General features: G+C 55.4%; 2 protein-coding genes and 2 non-coding genes across 14 annotated transcripts in view; all 4 read right to left on the minus strand.

Annotated features, from left to right (window-relative positions):
• The window catches only part of PLXDC1 (plexin domain containing 1), a 56,533-nt gene extending 56,098 nt beyond the window's left edge, over positions 1 to 435 (minus strand). Inside the window, exon 1 of the mRNA XM_045985900.1 lies at positions 209 to 435. Coding sequence (XP_045841856.1) covers positions 209 to 284 — 76 coding nt within the window. The 5' untranslated portion in view covers positions 285 to 435. The remainder of the gene's footprint in view (positions 1 to 208) is intronic.
• A 1,810-nt stretch (positions 436 to 2,245) lies between these two features.
• Positions 2,246 to 2,317, minus strand: TRNAC-GCA. The gene has a single exon. It is a non-coding gene; the product is annotated as a tRNA-Cys (tRNA).
• A 719-nt stretch (positions 2,318 to 3,036) lies between these two features.
• TRNAC-GCA lies at positions 3,037 to 3,108 on the minus strand. Its single transcript has one exon. It is a non-coding gene; the product is annotated as a tRNA-Cys (tRNA).
• Positions 3,109 to 3,767: 659 nt separating this feature from the next.
• ARL5C (ADP ribosylation factor like GTPase 5C) lies at positions 3,768 to 10,923 on the minus strand. Of its 11 annotated transcripts, XM_045983851.1 has the most exons (7): positions 10,619 to 10,923; positions 10,282 to 10,465; positions 8,403 to 8,463; positions 8,241 to 8,319; positions 7,282 to 7,429; positions 6,466 to 6,642; positions 5,579 to 5,940 (listed from the first exon to the last, which is right to left on the minus strand). In XM_045983851.1, exons 5-7 carry the CDS (start codon positions 7,423 to 7,425, stop codon positions 5,734 to 5,736), a joined length of 528 nt encoding a protein of 175 aa, XP_045839807.1. In that variant the 5' UTR covers positions 7,426 to 7,429; positions 8,241 to 8,319; positions 8,403 to 8,463; positions 10,282 to 10,465; positions 10,619 to 10,923; the 3' UTR covers positions 5,579 to 5,733. The 11 variants fall into 11 exon arrangements, with proteins under 11 accessions (XP_045839803.1, XP_045839800.1, XP_045839805.1 ...); XM_045983847.1 differs by lacking the exons at positions 8,241 to 8,319; positions 10,282 to 10,465; positions 10,619 to 10,923 and adding exons at positions 3,768 to 4,642; positions 9,067 to 9,362 and having other exon boundaries at positions 5,789 to 5,898; XM_045983844.1 differs by lacking the exons at positions 8,241 to 8,319; positions 10,282 to 10,465; positions 10,619 to 10,923 and adding exons at positions 3,768 to 4,642; positions 9,067 to 9,359 and having other exon boundaries at positions 5,789 to 5,940.
• Positions 10,924 to 12,219: the final 1,296 nt, after the last annotated feature.

Here is a 12,219-nt window from a genome sequence, read left to right on the forward strand (position 1 = left end):
TGCCTCCACCCTCACTCGCACACCCGATGTGTTTAAGAAAGTGGGTCCCTGTCCACCTGCCACAACCCACGGAGCTCCTGGCCCTCCGCGGACAGTCCCCCCACCCACCGGACAACGCGGGCCGGTGGGTACTTGGCCTTGCCCACGCCCGCCTGCCTGCTCCCTCCCCGCCCCCCCGCCCACCCCGACCGACTCCCGCCAGTCCTACCTGCTCTGGGCAGGGGGCTCAGCGCCCGGGCAGCCTCCCTGAACACCAGCACCAGGAGCCAGAGCTCTGCCCGCATGGTGGGTGCCAGGACCCGCCCCCGGCCCGCTGCGGGCCGCGGTCCCGGACGAGGGAGGGGCCGGACTCCGGTAGCGCAGTCCCCCGGGCTGGCGCGCCGAGGGGCGGGCGGCGAGGAGGCGGCGGAGCACTGGGCCCGGCGGGGCGGCGGGAGAGGCGCGGGCGCGGGCCGGCGGCGAGCGAGCAGAGCGGCGGCCTCCCGGAGCGCGGACGGGGAGGGGGCGGGGCGGGGGGGCGCGGCGCCTCCTGAGCGCTCCCAGAGTCTTCCCGGGTCCTCCCAGCCCTCCCGGAGCGCTCCCACGGCGGAATTGGAGGGGGGGTGGTGGCTGGGGGCGGAGTAGGGGACAGGGCGGGGGACCCTGGGCTGGGAGAAGCGGCCCCCACCCCGCACCTTAGCTGCTGCCTCTCTTCCCCTCTTCACCCCCCTTCCCCGGGGAAAGCCGCTGAGACAAGACCGTGGAGGGGGGTGTGTGCAGGAAGGGACAGGCGCCCCTTTCCTCGGGCGGTGCACTCCTGCCATACGCACCCCCTCCTCCAGCTCTACCAGGCTTTCCGACTTTCTGGGCTGTTCCTCAGAGTTCTGTGGGTTTCTGATGCCCATCCCCACCCCAGGAATCTCCCCTTGCAGCACAGACCACCCCCGCCCCAGCTTCTCTCGCCAACAGAGACCTGAATGCCACTCCCCTCCCCGGGGCTCCTCTCCCTTTTCCCCATCACCACTCCCCCACCCCAGTTCCCAGCACCGTCTTTCCCATCAGCCTGGTGGACACCGTGGTAGAGGGCAGCCGGGACCTCCCCTTAACCCCAGAAGGTAACCGAGGCCACCTTTCTCTCTTGGGGACCCCAGGCCTGTTCAGGGTCCCTATCAATCCTCAAAGCCAGTCTACCCCCCCCCCCCCAGCACGAAGACGTCTCACCCCACCTGCCACCACCTTATGACAGACTCTGGGGAATAGATCACCTTTTATTTTTATTTTTTTTTTTTTCATTTTCTTTCAGGACAGAATAAAAATACCCACAATTTAGGAGATTTAATAGACGGCGGGGAATCAGGTCAGGACACGAAGGTGCTGATTCCCTCCCCTGACCTACTTCGTGAGATGGCGAGGAGCTGGAGCACTCCAGGGTGGGAGGATGAGGGATGAGGGACACCTGGTTTCTCACGGGGCTGGGACCTAGGAACTGGACAGTCGCGGACAGGTAGGCGATGGACACGGAGAGCTCTTGAAGGAATTCCCCAGGAGGACGGATACGCGCGGGAACAGAAGTGTGGGCTCGAAGAGGGGGGTTCCCTGACACTGAGGCCAAAGACAGCAACTGAGAAGGGAAACAAGAACCAAAGCCCCCCTAATCTCTCAGACGACCTCCTCCAGCCCTAAACGCTAATCCTTTAAGATAGACAAGGCAAGGCCTGTCTGTAAGTTCTTCTTGTTGTCTAATTCAAATCCCGATTTTGCCGACTCTCAAACAGGAATAGGCCGCCGCTTCCAGCGGCGGCTTCTTGCTGCCCTCTAGCGGTCAAGTGGGGAGCCGCCGTCTGTCTTACACGGTCTCTTTAAAGGCTCGGACTAAAAACAGCAACTTGGAAATAATCCCAAGCAAGAGACGTGTAAATTTTTTTAAACGTAAGCCTCTGGAACTTGCGCGCCCATCAGAATCACCTGGAGGGCTTAATAAAAATACAAATTTCTGAGCGCCACCCTCGGGTTTCTAATTCAATAGTTCCGGGAAGAAGCCGAGAATCTGCATTTCTAACACATTCCCAGGTGGTGGTGCTAGTCTGGGGACCACATTTTAAGATCCATCGCTTGAGAATTCTCGCTTCTTGCACTGTCTCGCGTCTTTCTTGCACCAATTGTCGTCTGGTCAAAAGAGATGGCGAAGGCAATGTCAACATAAAATGGAAAAAGGGAAAATGACACAGAGAAATGGAGCTTTGTGGCTCAGTAAAAACGACTACGCAGGGGGCACCCGGATTTGAACCGGGGACCTCTTGATCTGCAGTCAAATGCTCTACCACTGAGCTATACCCCCTCTGCTGACGCTTGGGCGCAGTAACCTCTTAGTCCTATGACTGCGCAGGCGCTGTGATGAGCTCGTGAAAAGAAGTGGTATCCAATGTTTATAAAAGTTGGAAATAATATAGTCTCAAAAGATTTCTCGCCTGGATACAGAACTTGTTTCCCGAAGCTCTGAGCTTAAGATTTCTACTGAATGGTGTAAGCAAAATGGAGTTTGGAAATGGAAGGGGAGATCCCTCGAGATTTTTCGAGATCCCTGGTTTCGGGGACATTCCCTGCACCGAGGTCCGCCTCTCCTGCCCTGTCGGAGCCCCTTTATTGCATCTTGGCTCCCCTCTCTCCGTCCTGCACGCTCAGGCAGGGTTCTCTGGTTCTTCTTTCCCCAGGCCAAGCCAGGACCTTGTCCTGGGCCTCCCTCCCCGGGCAGAGCCGTTGGGGTCGCTGGCCAGGGCCCCCTGAGGGTGCGCCGCCCTCCGCCCTAGCACTTCGGGAGTGCGCAGTCTGGGCTGTCCACCTGGGGTTAACCAGCAGCTTCTCACCCTCTCACTGCAACCCACCCATACACGCACGCGCGGGCTGAGCGCACGGATATGCCGGCCAAGCCTCCACCGTCGCCTGCCTGCAAAATGGGGTGGCAGGTCCCGACATCGCATCTCGCATCCCCTCTCCCCTGCCAGGGCTCTTTGAGAGATGGACCAGTGGACAAGAAAACACGAAAAATCTGGCGTGGAGAGGGGGCACCCGGATTTGAACCGGGGACCTCTTGATCTGCAGTCAAATGCTCTACCACTGAGCTATACCCCCGCCATATCGCTGGTTTCCTTTTGAAATAGGTTTCTGTAGTATAAGGAAAATATTAAATTGTTTCGACACGAGAGTTGCGTCAAAATGACCTCATGAAAAGAACAGGTTGTGGACTGAATGGGGATAGCTAGAATTGCTGAATTCTTTTTCCACCATCCAGGAAAACCACAGGATTAAGGATTCCTGGACCTTCTATAACTGAGTCCAGACTGTCTCCAAGATGTCCACTACCTGAATTGGGAAGGAGAGAAACCCATGGACTCCAGAACCATCTCAGGTCTTACGGGGTAAAAGCAGGGCTCCCTGTGTACAGATGGACAGCCTGGGTTTCCATCCTGTCTCCAGCTCTACCTCCAGAGGACTCGTGGGCTTTTCCAATCCCCAAGGGCCCCTCCTCCCCTCCTCCCTGAGTCAGCATCAAGCCACGCCCACCCCCAGACCCAGGGAGAGCCGAAAGCTCCCAGTCCCAGCAAGCCAGGAGTCAGTTACCTGGCAGAGGGGTGGGAGAGCCCAGGACCAAAGAACCAGCCAGTCCCCTAGCATAGTGGACCCTTGAGACAGTACCCCCTCCATTTCCCAGGAGGATTTCTGCAGACCTGATGCCATGTACAAAAAACAAAAGCCAGTTTAAAGCACAGATAGCAGAAATAAGAAGTGAGCGGTTTTCAACAGCATTTATTACTCTTTTATAAAAATTCTAGTATATGTGCTGCCGAAGCGAGCACTATAAAAATTCTAAAACAATGAAAAAATCGTTACAAAAGACAGCCAAGATAGGCACGCTGTAGGAACTGGAGACATCTGGGAGGCGTGGGATTCACACTGGAAGGACTGGAGGGCAAAGGATGGGATGGCTTAACTCTCAAAAGCTGTGGTCCAAGCCAGCATCTCAGAGGGAAAGGAAAGGCATGGGAGGAGTGGAACTCCCCACAGTGCAAGGGACTGTCCCCGTCTGGGATGTCCCGTCCTTCTTCCTCTCCCTTCCCACCAGTTTTTGGCTCTGTCCTCCTTTCTCTGCGCCTGCCCCCTTTGCCTTTCTGGAATCTCCTTTGCTCAAAGATGGCTAAGGAGCCAGAAAACTGGGGTGGGAATCGAGGGATAGGAGGTGGGGTTCTAGGAAATAAAGAGGATTTCCACGGGTCTCCTACTCTATCCCCAATTTTTTTCCCCTCAAAGAGGTTGCAGGCTGAGGGGACGGGGCTCCACTTCCCAATCCCTCAACACATCTAAGGACTTGCCTGTGCCTCCAAAGACACCTCCCCAGGGTGAAGGGCAGCTCTTCTGCTGTCCTGTCTGCCGCGGGTCGGGGTGGGCAGTTTAGCCCGTCAATGGCAGGATTGGTCAGGTGGACTTCGGCAATCTCACTGTCCATAGCTGACCCAGCTCCCATCAGAGAACCGTAGAAAATAATCGTCACTTGCGTTTTCCACCCACACAGTCCAAGCAAAACCCCCCAGAGTTTCTGGTTGGCCTCAGGTCAGGACATCAGTTGGCAGTGGCCCGAGACTGCATCCACTGGAGCCCCGCGGGCAGCCTGCAGGGAAGATGGAAGAGTATATCCCACAGATCAGTATATCCCATGAGGATGATGGCCTCCAAGTCGCCAGCCCCAACCCAGAGCCGATGGATTAGTTAAATCCCTTCTCTCCATCAAAAAGTATAAACGGATTGATTACCCACTACACATTGGGTCCTGGGCTAGGGGCCGGGGTTACTGGTGAAAACACAGACATGCCCTCTGGGGCCTACAGTCTAGCAGAGGGGACTGATGTGGATTGGAGGAGGGAACAGCAAGGGAACTACCAGAAATGTGTGGTTCCTTGGACCGACCTCCCTCCAGCCTCCAGACACCTGGGTCCCCAGCCTGCTGCGATCCCACTCGAGAAAGAGGAAAGAGAACTTTCCAAGACTGACGAGAGGCCCTTTCTATGTGACCGTGACCTAGCTCCTTCACATCCTTTGCAACATTTGCCCACATACTTTCAATCTCCCTTTCCCACTTGATCTTTTCCAAACACTTGCCACTTTTAACTTACTGTAGCTTTTTCTTATTTTTGTTGTTTATTGTCAGCTCCCTCCCACCAGAATGTAAGCCCCATGAGGGCAGGGGTTTTGTGTTTTGTTCACTGCTGTTTCTCTGGTGCCTAGAAAAGTGCCTGGCCCAGAGTCAGTGCTCGATAAATGTTGAATGAGTGATACCATTTGCTCTCTACAGAAACCCTAAGAGAGAGTCAGTATAATCACCCTCCTCTTTGCAGATGAGAAAACTGAAGGTCAGAAAGGGTCTATGACTTGTGTCTGGAGGGCTTGGCCCCCAGATCTTCCTATGGCTTTCTCCTCTCCCTTCAGGTCTCAGCCCAAAGGTTGTCCCTGACCACCACAGCTAACTCAGACCAATTGTTGCCCCCTCCATCGCTGTTAATCCAATTTCATTCTCTGCATGGCACTTCTCAGTACCCGAAATGTTTGTGCTTAGGTGGAGGGTCACCCCTCTCCCCACTAGAATAAGCTTCCCAAGAGCAGGCACTCTGCCTCGCTCACTGCTTGCCCACATCTCAGCTGTGGGAGGGTGCTCGCCTGTGAGCCAGATTCTGACAGGGGAGAAACAGGAGAAGGTTCTGATGGTCAGCTGTTCATTGACTGGGCCAGACCCTGGATATCCAGGTGGAGAGCCACTAACCCTTCCCCGGTGAGGGCACAGCAGCCCTGGATATGCCATGGGTGGTCTTTGATGGCGTTCAGAGTGAGGAACTGAGAGATCTCCACGGTGGTCATGGAGTTCTTCATATCCTGCTTGTTGGCAAAGATTAGGACAGAAGCATCTCGCAGAGCCTGTGGACAGAGGAACCCAGCCCCAGTCCGCCTGCCAGGGCCTAGCTTCCCCTCCCCCTGCCCCCTAAGTCCTCCCTAGCCCCCTGCTGTCCCTGCAGAAGAAGCCCATGCCCCGTGGTACCCAACGTAGGGCAACCACACCCGCGGACACCGACAGCTCGCAGATTGCCTGCCCCCCAGTTCTGTGATCCTTACGACAGTCTGATGAGGCAGGAATTTGGTGATCCTCCCCATTTTGTATTTGGAAAAACTGAGAGAAGTGAAGTGACTTGTGTGAGGGGAGGAAGTCCCACGGTGAGGGAGAAGGGGGCTCACGACCTGGACCAGTAGCTCTGGCTTCTGCGATCAGTTGTGCTGAGGGCATTAGGGCCCTTCATCTGGGAGAAATTAGCCCTGTCCAGACAGCTGGGGTAGTGGCTCTCAGATACAGGGGACTCAGGAACGAAGCTCAGAGAGGCTAAGTGAGTAGGCTGAGGTCCCACAGCTAGTCCCCCCGGGGCCCTCTCCCAACCTCGGGAGCCTTACCTCGTGGGCCAGCATCTTATATAGCTCCTCCCTAGTGGTCAGCAGCCGGTCCCGGTCCGTGCTGTCAATCACGAGGATAACAAACTGGCCAGCAGAGGGCAGCGGTGAGTCGTGGGCTTTTCCTGGGAGGAACGCGTCTCCCGCCCACTGTGCTCCCGACCAGGCCTCTGCACCGCCCTGATGTAAGCCCCACAGAGAACTGGTCTGGTCTCAACCTCTCACTGCCCTCAAGTCCCGTTTTCATTCCCTTTTCCATCCAGACGGTGGGGGAACACAGCACGACTCGGATCGCGTGCCAGAGGCAATGCTATGTCATGGGCGTTGGGGACAGCGTTCGGTTCCCAGCACTGCCCTGTGCCCCTGGACCAGGCTTAGTACCATTTACAAATGAGATGGACTCAGGGAGACGGCAGATCTTGCCCTAGGACACACGGCTGGTGAGTGGCGGTGCTGAAATTCGCAGTCAGTCTCACTCCGGGAAGCAAACCACCAAATCCACGGGTGCCAGAGTGAGAAAGGAAGGCCCCCCAGAGACCAAGGGCCTACGCCACGGAGGGCATCACACAGAAAGCTGCCAGCAAGCAAAGCTGCCAAGGGGTATTCACAAATTTTAACAAAACACTGCTGCATTAAGGATTTGAAACACAGGTGTTAGCGGTTTTGTTTTGTTTTAATTTTCACAGCCATTGGGGCAATCATTATTACAATCTCCGCCTCACAGAGTCGGGTAAGGAAGGCTCAGAGAGGGGAAGTGACAGGCTCAAGTCACACAGCAAGCAGCCTTCCAGGCCCCTGCAGCCCCAGCTTGCAGCTCACCTCGGTGTTGGAGTAGTATGCACTCCAGGTGGAGCGGAGAGCCTCTTGCCCCCCTATGTCCCATACGAGGAAGTGAGTCTTCCGCAGAACGATCTCCTCCACGTTGCTACCGATGGTGGGAGATGTGTGGACCACCTCATTCATCAGGCTGGGGAGGGAGGAGAGACCACCAAGAGCTCAGCCCATTCTGCTCCCAGCTCTGGGTCCTCCAGCCCTCGGCTCCCGAGTCAGGCTAGATCTAACTCAGAACAACTCGGCCCGGGTTGGCTAAGTCTCTGGTCACAGGGGAGTGCAGGTGGGAGTGGGACTGAGCCTTGTCCTGGCGCGGACCCCAGAGATGGGAGTCATATTAGAGCCATGTCCCCAAACAGCAATGTGCAGCTGGATCACCTGGGAGTCTTGTTAAAATGCAGAGAGAACACACACATTTTTATATGTAGGGGGCATCTCTGGAAGATCTGGGCGTCTGGGCTGATTGGGAAACTTACTTTTCACTCTGCGTGCTTGTAATGTTCAATGCTCTCTTTTCTTCTGGTTTAAGATAAACATTTGCATATATTTCTTTTTCAGGGGAAAATTTTCCTAAGTAAATACTCTGGAGGTTCCAAAGGGGCGGATATTGGGAAGAGCTCCGATGGATAATTACTCAGCACACGTGCCAGACCCTTCTAGATGGGGAGCTACGGAGCTCACCCTGACTCAAAACTGGCCCTCCCCTTTGGGTTTGAAGAAGGGGAGAAAGTTAAGCGGCAAAGGTGGGGTGCAGGAGTTAAAAGGTGGGACCCACCGCTAGGGAGAGCGAAGAGCAGGGAGGCAGGAAGTCAGTTTCTGACAGCCTCTGGCCTGCAACCGAGTCTGGTAGGGGCAAGTGGGGGTGGGGGGGTAAGGGGAGGGACGGTGAGGACCATTAGGGTCGCCCATACCGGGCAAGATTCGAATGCCGGCGAGCGGCCACAGACCTGAAGGGTCACCCTGCCGGGAAGATCACATAACTTCCCCCACGATCACTCCTCCTGGCTACTGGAAAACCTGGGAACCCTGGGAAGGATGATTGGTCCAAATGTCTGTCAGTCTGGTGGAAAGAGCCAACCCCCACCTCTTTCCACCCGAGAGTCACTTACAACTGGTAGAGAATGGTGGTCTTTCCCGCGTTGTCCAGTCCCACGATGATAACCTTGTGCTCTGGAGGCATGGGCGGGGGGAAGGGCACGGTCAGGGCCAAACTAAGTAACCAAAGGTACTGAGTGCCCCACCGGGGTTCCCAAGAAGGAGACGAGTGTTTCCAGCGAGCTGGGAGACCTCTGCTCACTGTACCATTTCTGCTCCCCTGCACCCCTCCCCGACCAAAACCCAACAGGCCAGGTTTCCTCCCCGACCCCGGACACCGCGGCACTCCCGGACATTGGAAATGATTGCTGAGCCTTCCTCGCTCCACATTTCCAGAAAAGCGGTTGTCCGAAATGTCCGGTGCGCCCTGGGCTTGCCAAGAGAAGGGGTCTGGAGAAAGAGCCACGATCGCAGGAAACCCTTTTAAAACCCCCTTTTAGTCAGGGGGACGGAGGCTCGCGGAGCCCTGCGCCCCGGTGTGCACCGAAGCGCGCCACCCGCGAGGAGCAGGAGGGGAGGGGGCGGGAAGGGGCTATGAAGGGGAGCCTGCAAGGAGCGCCCACGCAGGATCTTCGGAGCCCAAGGTCCCCCAGCGCATCCGCCCCGACCCCGGATTCAGGGAGCCCCGGGTGGGAGCCGAATCAAAGCGGTCGCTTGAATGCGCTGTGCGCCCTTTACCCTGGTTCCCGAAGACGCCCATCAACTTGGCGATCAGTTGTCCCATGGCGCGTCCCGGGCTAGGGAGGGGCAAGACTCAGCACCTTCGGGGGCCGGGTCGAGCCAGGGTGCTTAGAACCCCGCCCCCGGGGAGGGCCGAGCGAGTTTTGCCTATGAAGTCACGGAAGCCCGACGAGTCACCTGCGGGACCCGGGAATCCCCTGGGACATTGGCCCCTCGCGGATACTATGAATGTCACAACGACAGCGAACAGGCTACTTGTCTAGAGCAAGGAAAATGGGGTCCAGACTCCACATCACCCCCCCTTTGCCCTGAGAAAACTCTAGAGTTTCTGTGGGTGACCTGCTCCCTGACTGCATCAAGGAGGCCCAGCACAGTGACCCACTACCAGGTCCCAGCTGTCCCTTCTCCAAGTGTCATGTTTGGGCACTAGACTGAAGCAAATCCCTCCATTCTGCACTTGCCGGCTGTGTGGAGCAGAGGGGTCACTGATCCTCTCTGCCAGGAGAATATTCCAGCCCTAGCTGGATCTCCAGCGGTTTCACTAGAGATTTCATTAGGGCTCTTCCAGACCCACTCAAAGTGAGTTCCCTTAGAAAGGGCAAGGTCTCCCTTCCTTTTGGAGGTCCCTTGGTGATAGGCAACTTCTAGGAATAAATCCGTACCGCTTCTACAATTCACTAGCAAACCGACTGCTCAGGCACAGCTGCCAGTTCCGGGGGATGGACATCTGAGGATAGGGACAGAGCAAAAAGAGAGATCTTTCAGTCAGAGACCCTACAGAGGGGTACCAGATGCCAAGAGCCAGCAGAAGAGAGCCCGAGCCAAAGAGAGCAGCGCTGGAGGTGGGAGAAGGACGAAGGGACTCTTTTAGTTGTGAATTTCCTTCTTTGCTTAAACTGGGAAAAACCAGAAAACAAAAAGAGAAGTGGGAAGGCAAACCCACCTCAGGCTGAGGGAACAGTTAGGAGAGGTCAGTGATCACACAGGAGAATCAACTCCCTCCGCCCCCACACTGCCATGGTCCTCCCGCAGCGCATTAGTGCTCCCCTCCACTAAGGGGAAAACCTCTGATCCTCTCCCTTCTTCTGCCTCCCCCTGACTCAGCACAGCCCTATTCACTGACATAAAGCCCAGCCCAGAGCCTGGCACTCCACAGCTCATAAACCTTCAGTGAGTCCCTAGTGCCCACTGGATTTGGATCAGCCACCTCACCTGACATTTTTCTCCAGACAAATGGGGCTTCTCTCCACCCTGGCACTGGAGACTGGCCTGTTTCCACCAATCAGCCCTGAGGCCAGGAGGGTGGGGTTCGGGTCTTGCTCACCTTTGTTCTCCGCCCCCCTCCCCGACTCCCAGGCTGGTCCCGTGCCTGGCACACAGTAGGACCGTGTTGCTACTGGAGTGAAGTAGAATGAGTTATGCTAGAGCCTGAGAGATGGTGTCTCAAGCATTAAAGAAGTATGAGCACAAGTTGACGGGGCATGAAGAAGGCTGAGAAGTCTATGGAGAGCGCAGAGGAAAAACAGTCAGCTAAATAAGGAATTCTCACCTCAACCGCCTTGGTGCCTGGAGTTAGAGGGAAGGAGAATTGACTACCAGAGCCCATTTCAGCCCCAGGAAAGAAGGAACGCTGGGTGCAGCAGAATGGGGGTGCAGAGGGTGCTGGGGGAAGCAGCAACACGTTAAGCACTTTAACCATCTGTTTCCTGGGGGGGAAAGGAACCCCTTAGTGCATCCTGCCCCTCCCTCCCAACTACCACCACCAATTGCGGAATTGAAAGTGACATTCTGCTAGCTGGAGCACAGTCCGTCAACAGACGAGAGCTGCCTCTGCCGCCAGGCCTAGAGCTTGGGTCTTAGGGGGCATTCATTCATTTATTTGACAAATGTGAGTCAGGAGTTAGGAAATGGGCCAAGCAGACAAAACAGACCTGGTCTGGGTCTTTTGGAGCCTTTACCGTCTAGTGCGAAAGAGATATAAACACCAAAAATAAACATCAAAAAATAAAACCAGAACAAAACTCTGAGAGACAGTATGTAGGAAGGCACATTTTCTTGAGGATGTGATTATTGGCGCTAAGACAAGATTTTTCTCTAAGGTACCACCTGGAACACCCATTGCTTCCGGGCCATGGAGGTCCCAGATCAGCTTCTGTGATTTGTTGGGAAAACCTTCAGCCACACAATGGACTGAGGCCTCTCTGACCTCAGTTCAGAAGCTGGACAGAAGTTATGGGTCAGGGGCACCTGGGTCGTTCAGTTGGTTCAGCAGCTGCCTTCAGCTCAGCTCATGAGCTCAGGGTTGTGGGATGGAGCCCCGCATTGGACTCCCTGCTCAGTAGGGAGTCTGCTTCTCCCTCTGCCCTCTCCATGCTTGTGCCTCCTCTCTCTCTCTCTAATAAACAAATAAAATCTTAAGAAGAAGAAGAAGAAGAAGAAGCTGCTACTTACTGGTCCAGTGGTCCCCAACAGGAGGGGTCCCCAGTGCCTCAGTTCCCAAATCCCTGAGGTGGTGGGAACCCCAGTACCCCAGTCTCTCTAGACCGAATCCCAGCTGACTTTATGGTTGTTGAAATCCTCACATATTGACAACCACCACCGTGCTGAATGATCATCAGTTGAGGGTTTGTGGTTACCAAAAGACAAGAATCTCTCTTTCTTCATCTCTCAACATTTCTAAGTCACCTAGAAATGCCCCCGCCTGCCAGTTCCGGGAAAACACAATTTCAGGCAGAAGGCACATGAAAAGGAGACAAACATACTCAGACACCTGCTTCTTCCTCCCCAACCCTCCTCCCCTTGCAAAAGCCGGAGCAGGGGAATCGGCATGAGACTTGGGGCTTATAGGCACCGCAGAACTTGAACTTCAAAGATCTGAGTTCAAGTCCTTGCTCCATAGCTGTGTAACTGTGGACGTTGCTTAGCCTCACTGAACTTTATCTGTAAACTGAAGTTAATAATTCCTGCCATTGATTCAAAAGATCGGGGTCCATCCCCAGATGGAGCTCTCTGCAATTCCCTGATTCTCCAGACTAAGCCCCCGGCTGCCTTTTGTTCTTCTCCTCTTGGGTGTCCTTCCACAGGCACTGTAAGCCTGCCTTGTCCAAAGCTTGACATTGTTTCTGCCCCTAACCTGGTTTTTCCACCTGC

Source organism: Meles meles, chromosome 18, assembly GCF_922984935.1.
Source record: "Meles meles chromosome 18, mMelMel3.1 paternal haplotype, whole genome shotgun sequence".
In the NCBI taxonomy this organism is placed as follows: Eukaryota; Metazoa; Chordata; class Mammalia; order Carnivora; family Mustelidae; genus Meles; species Meles meles.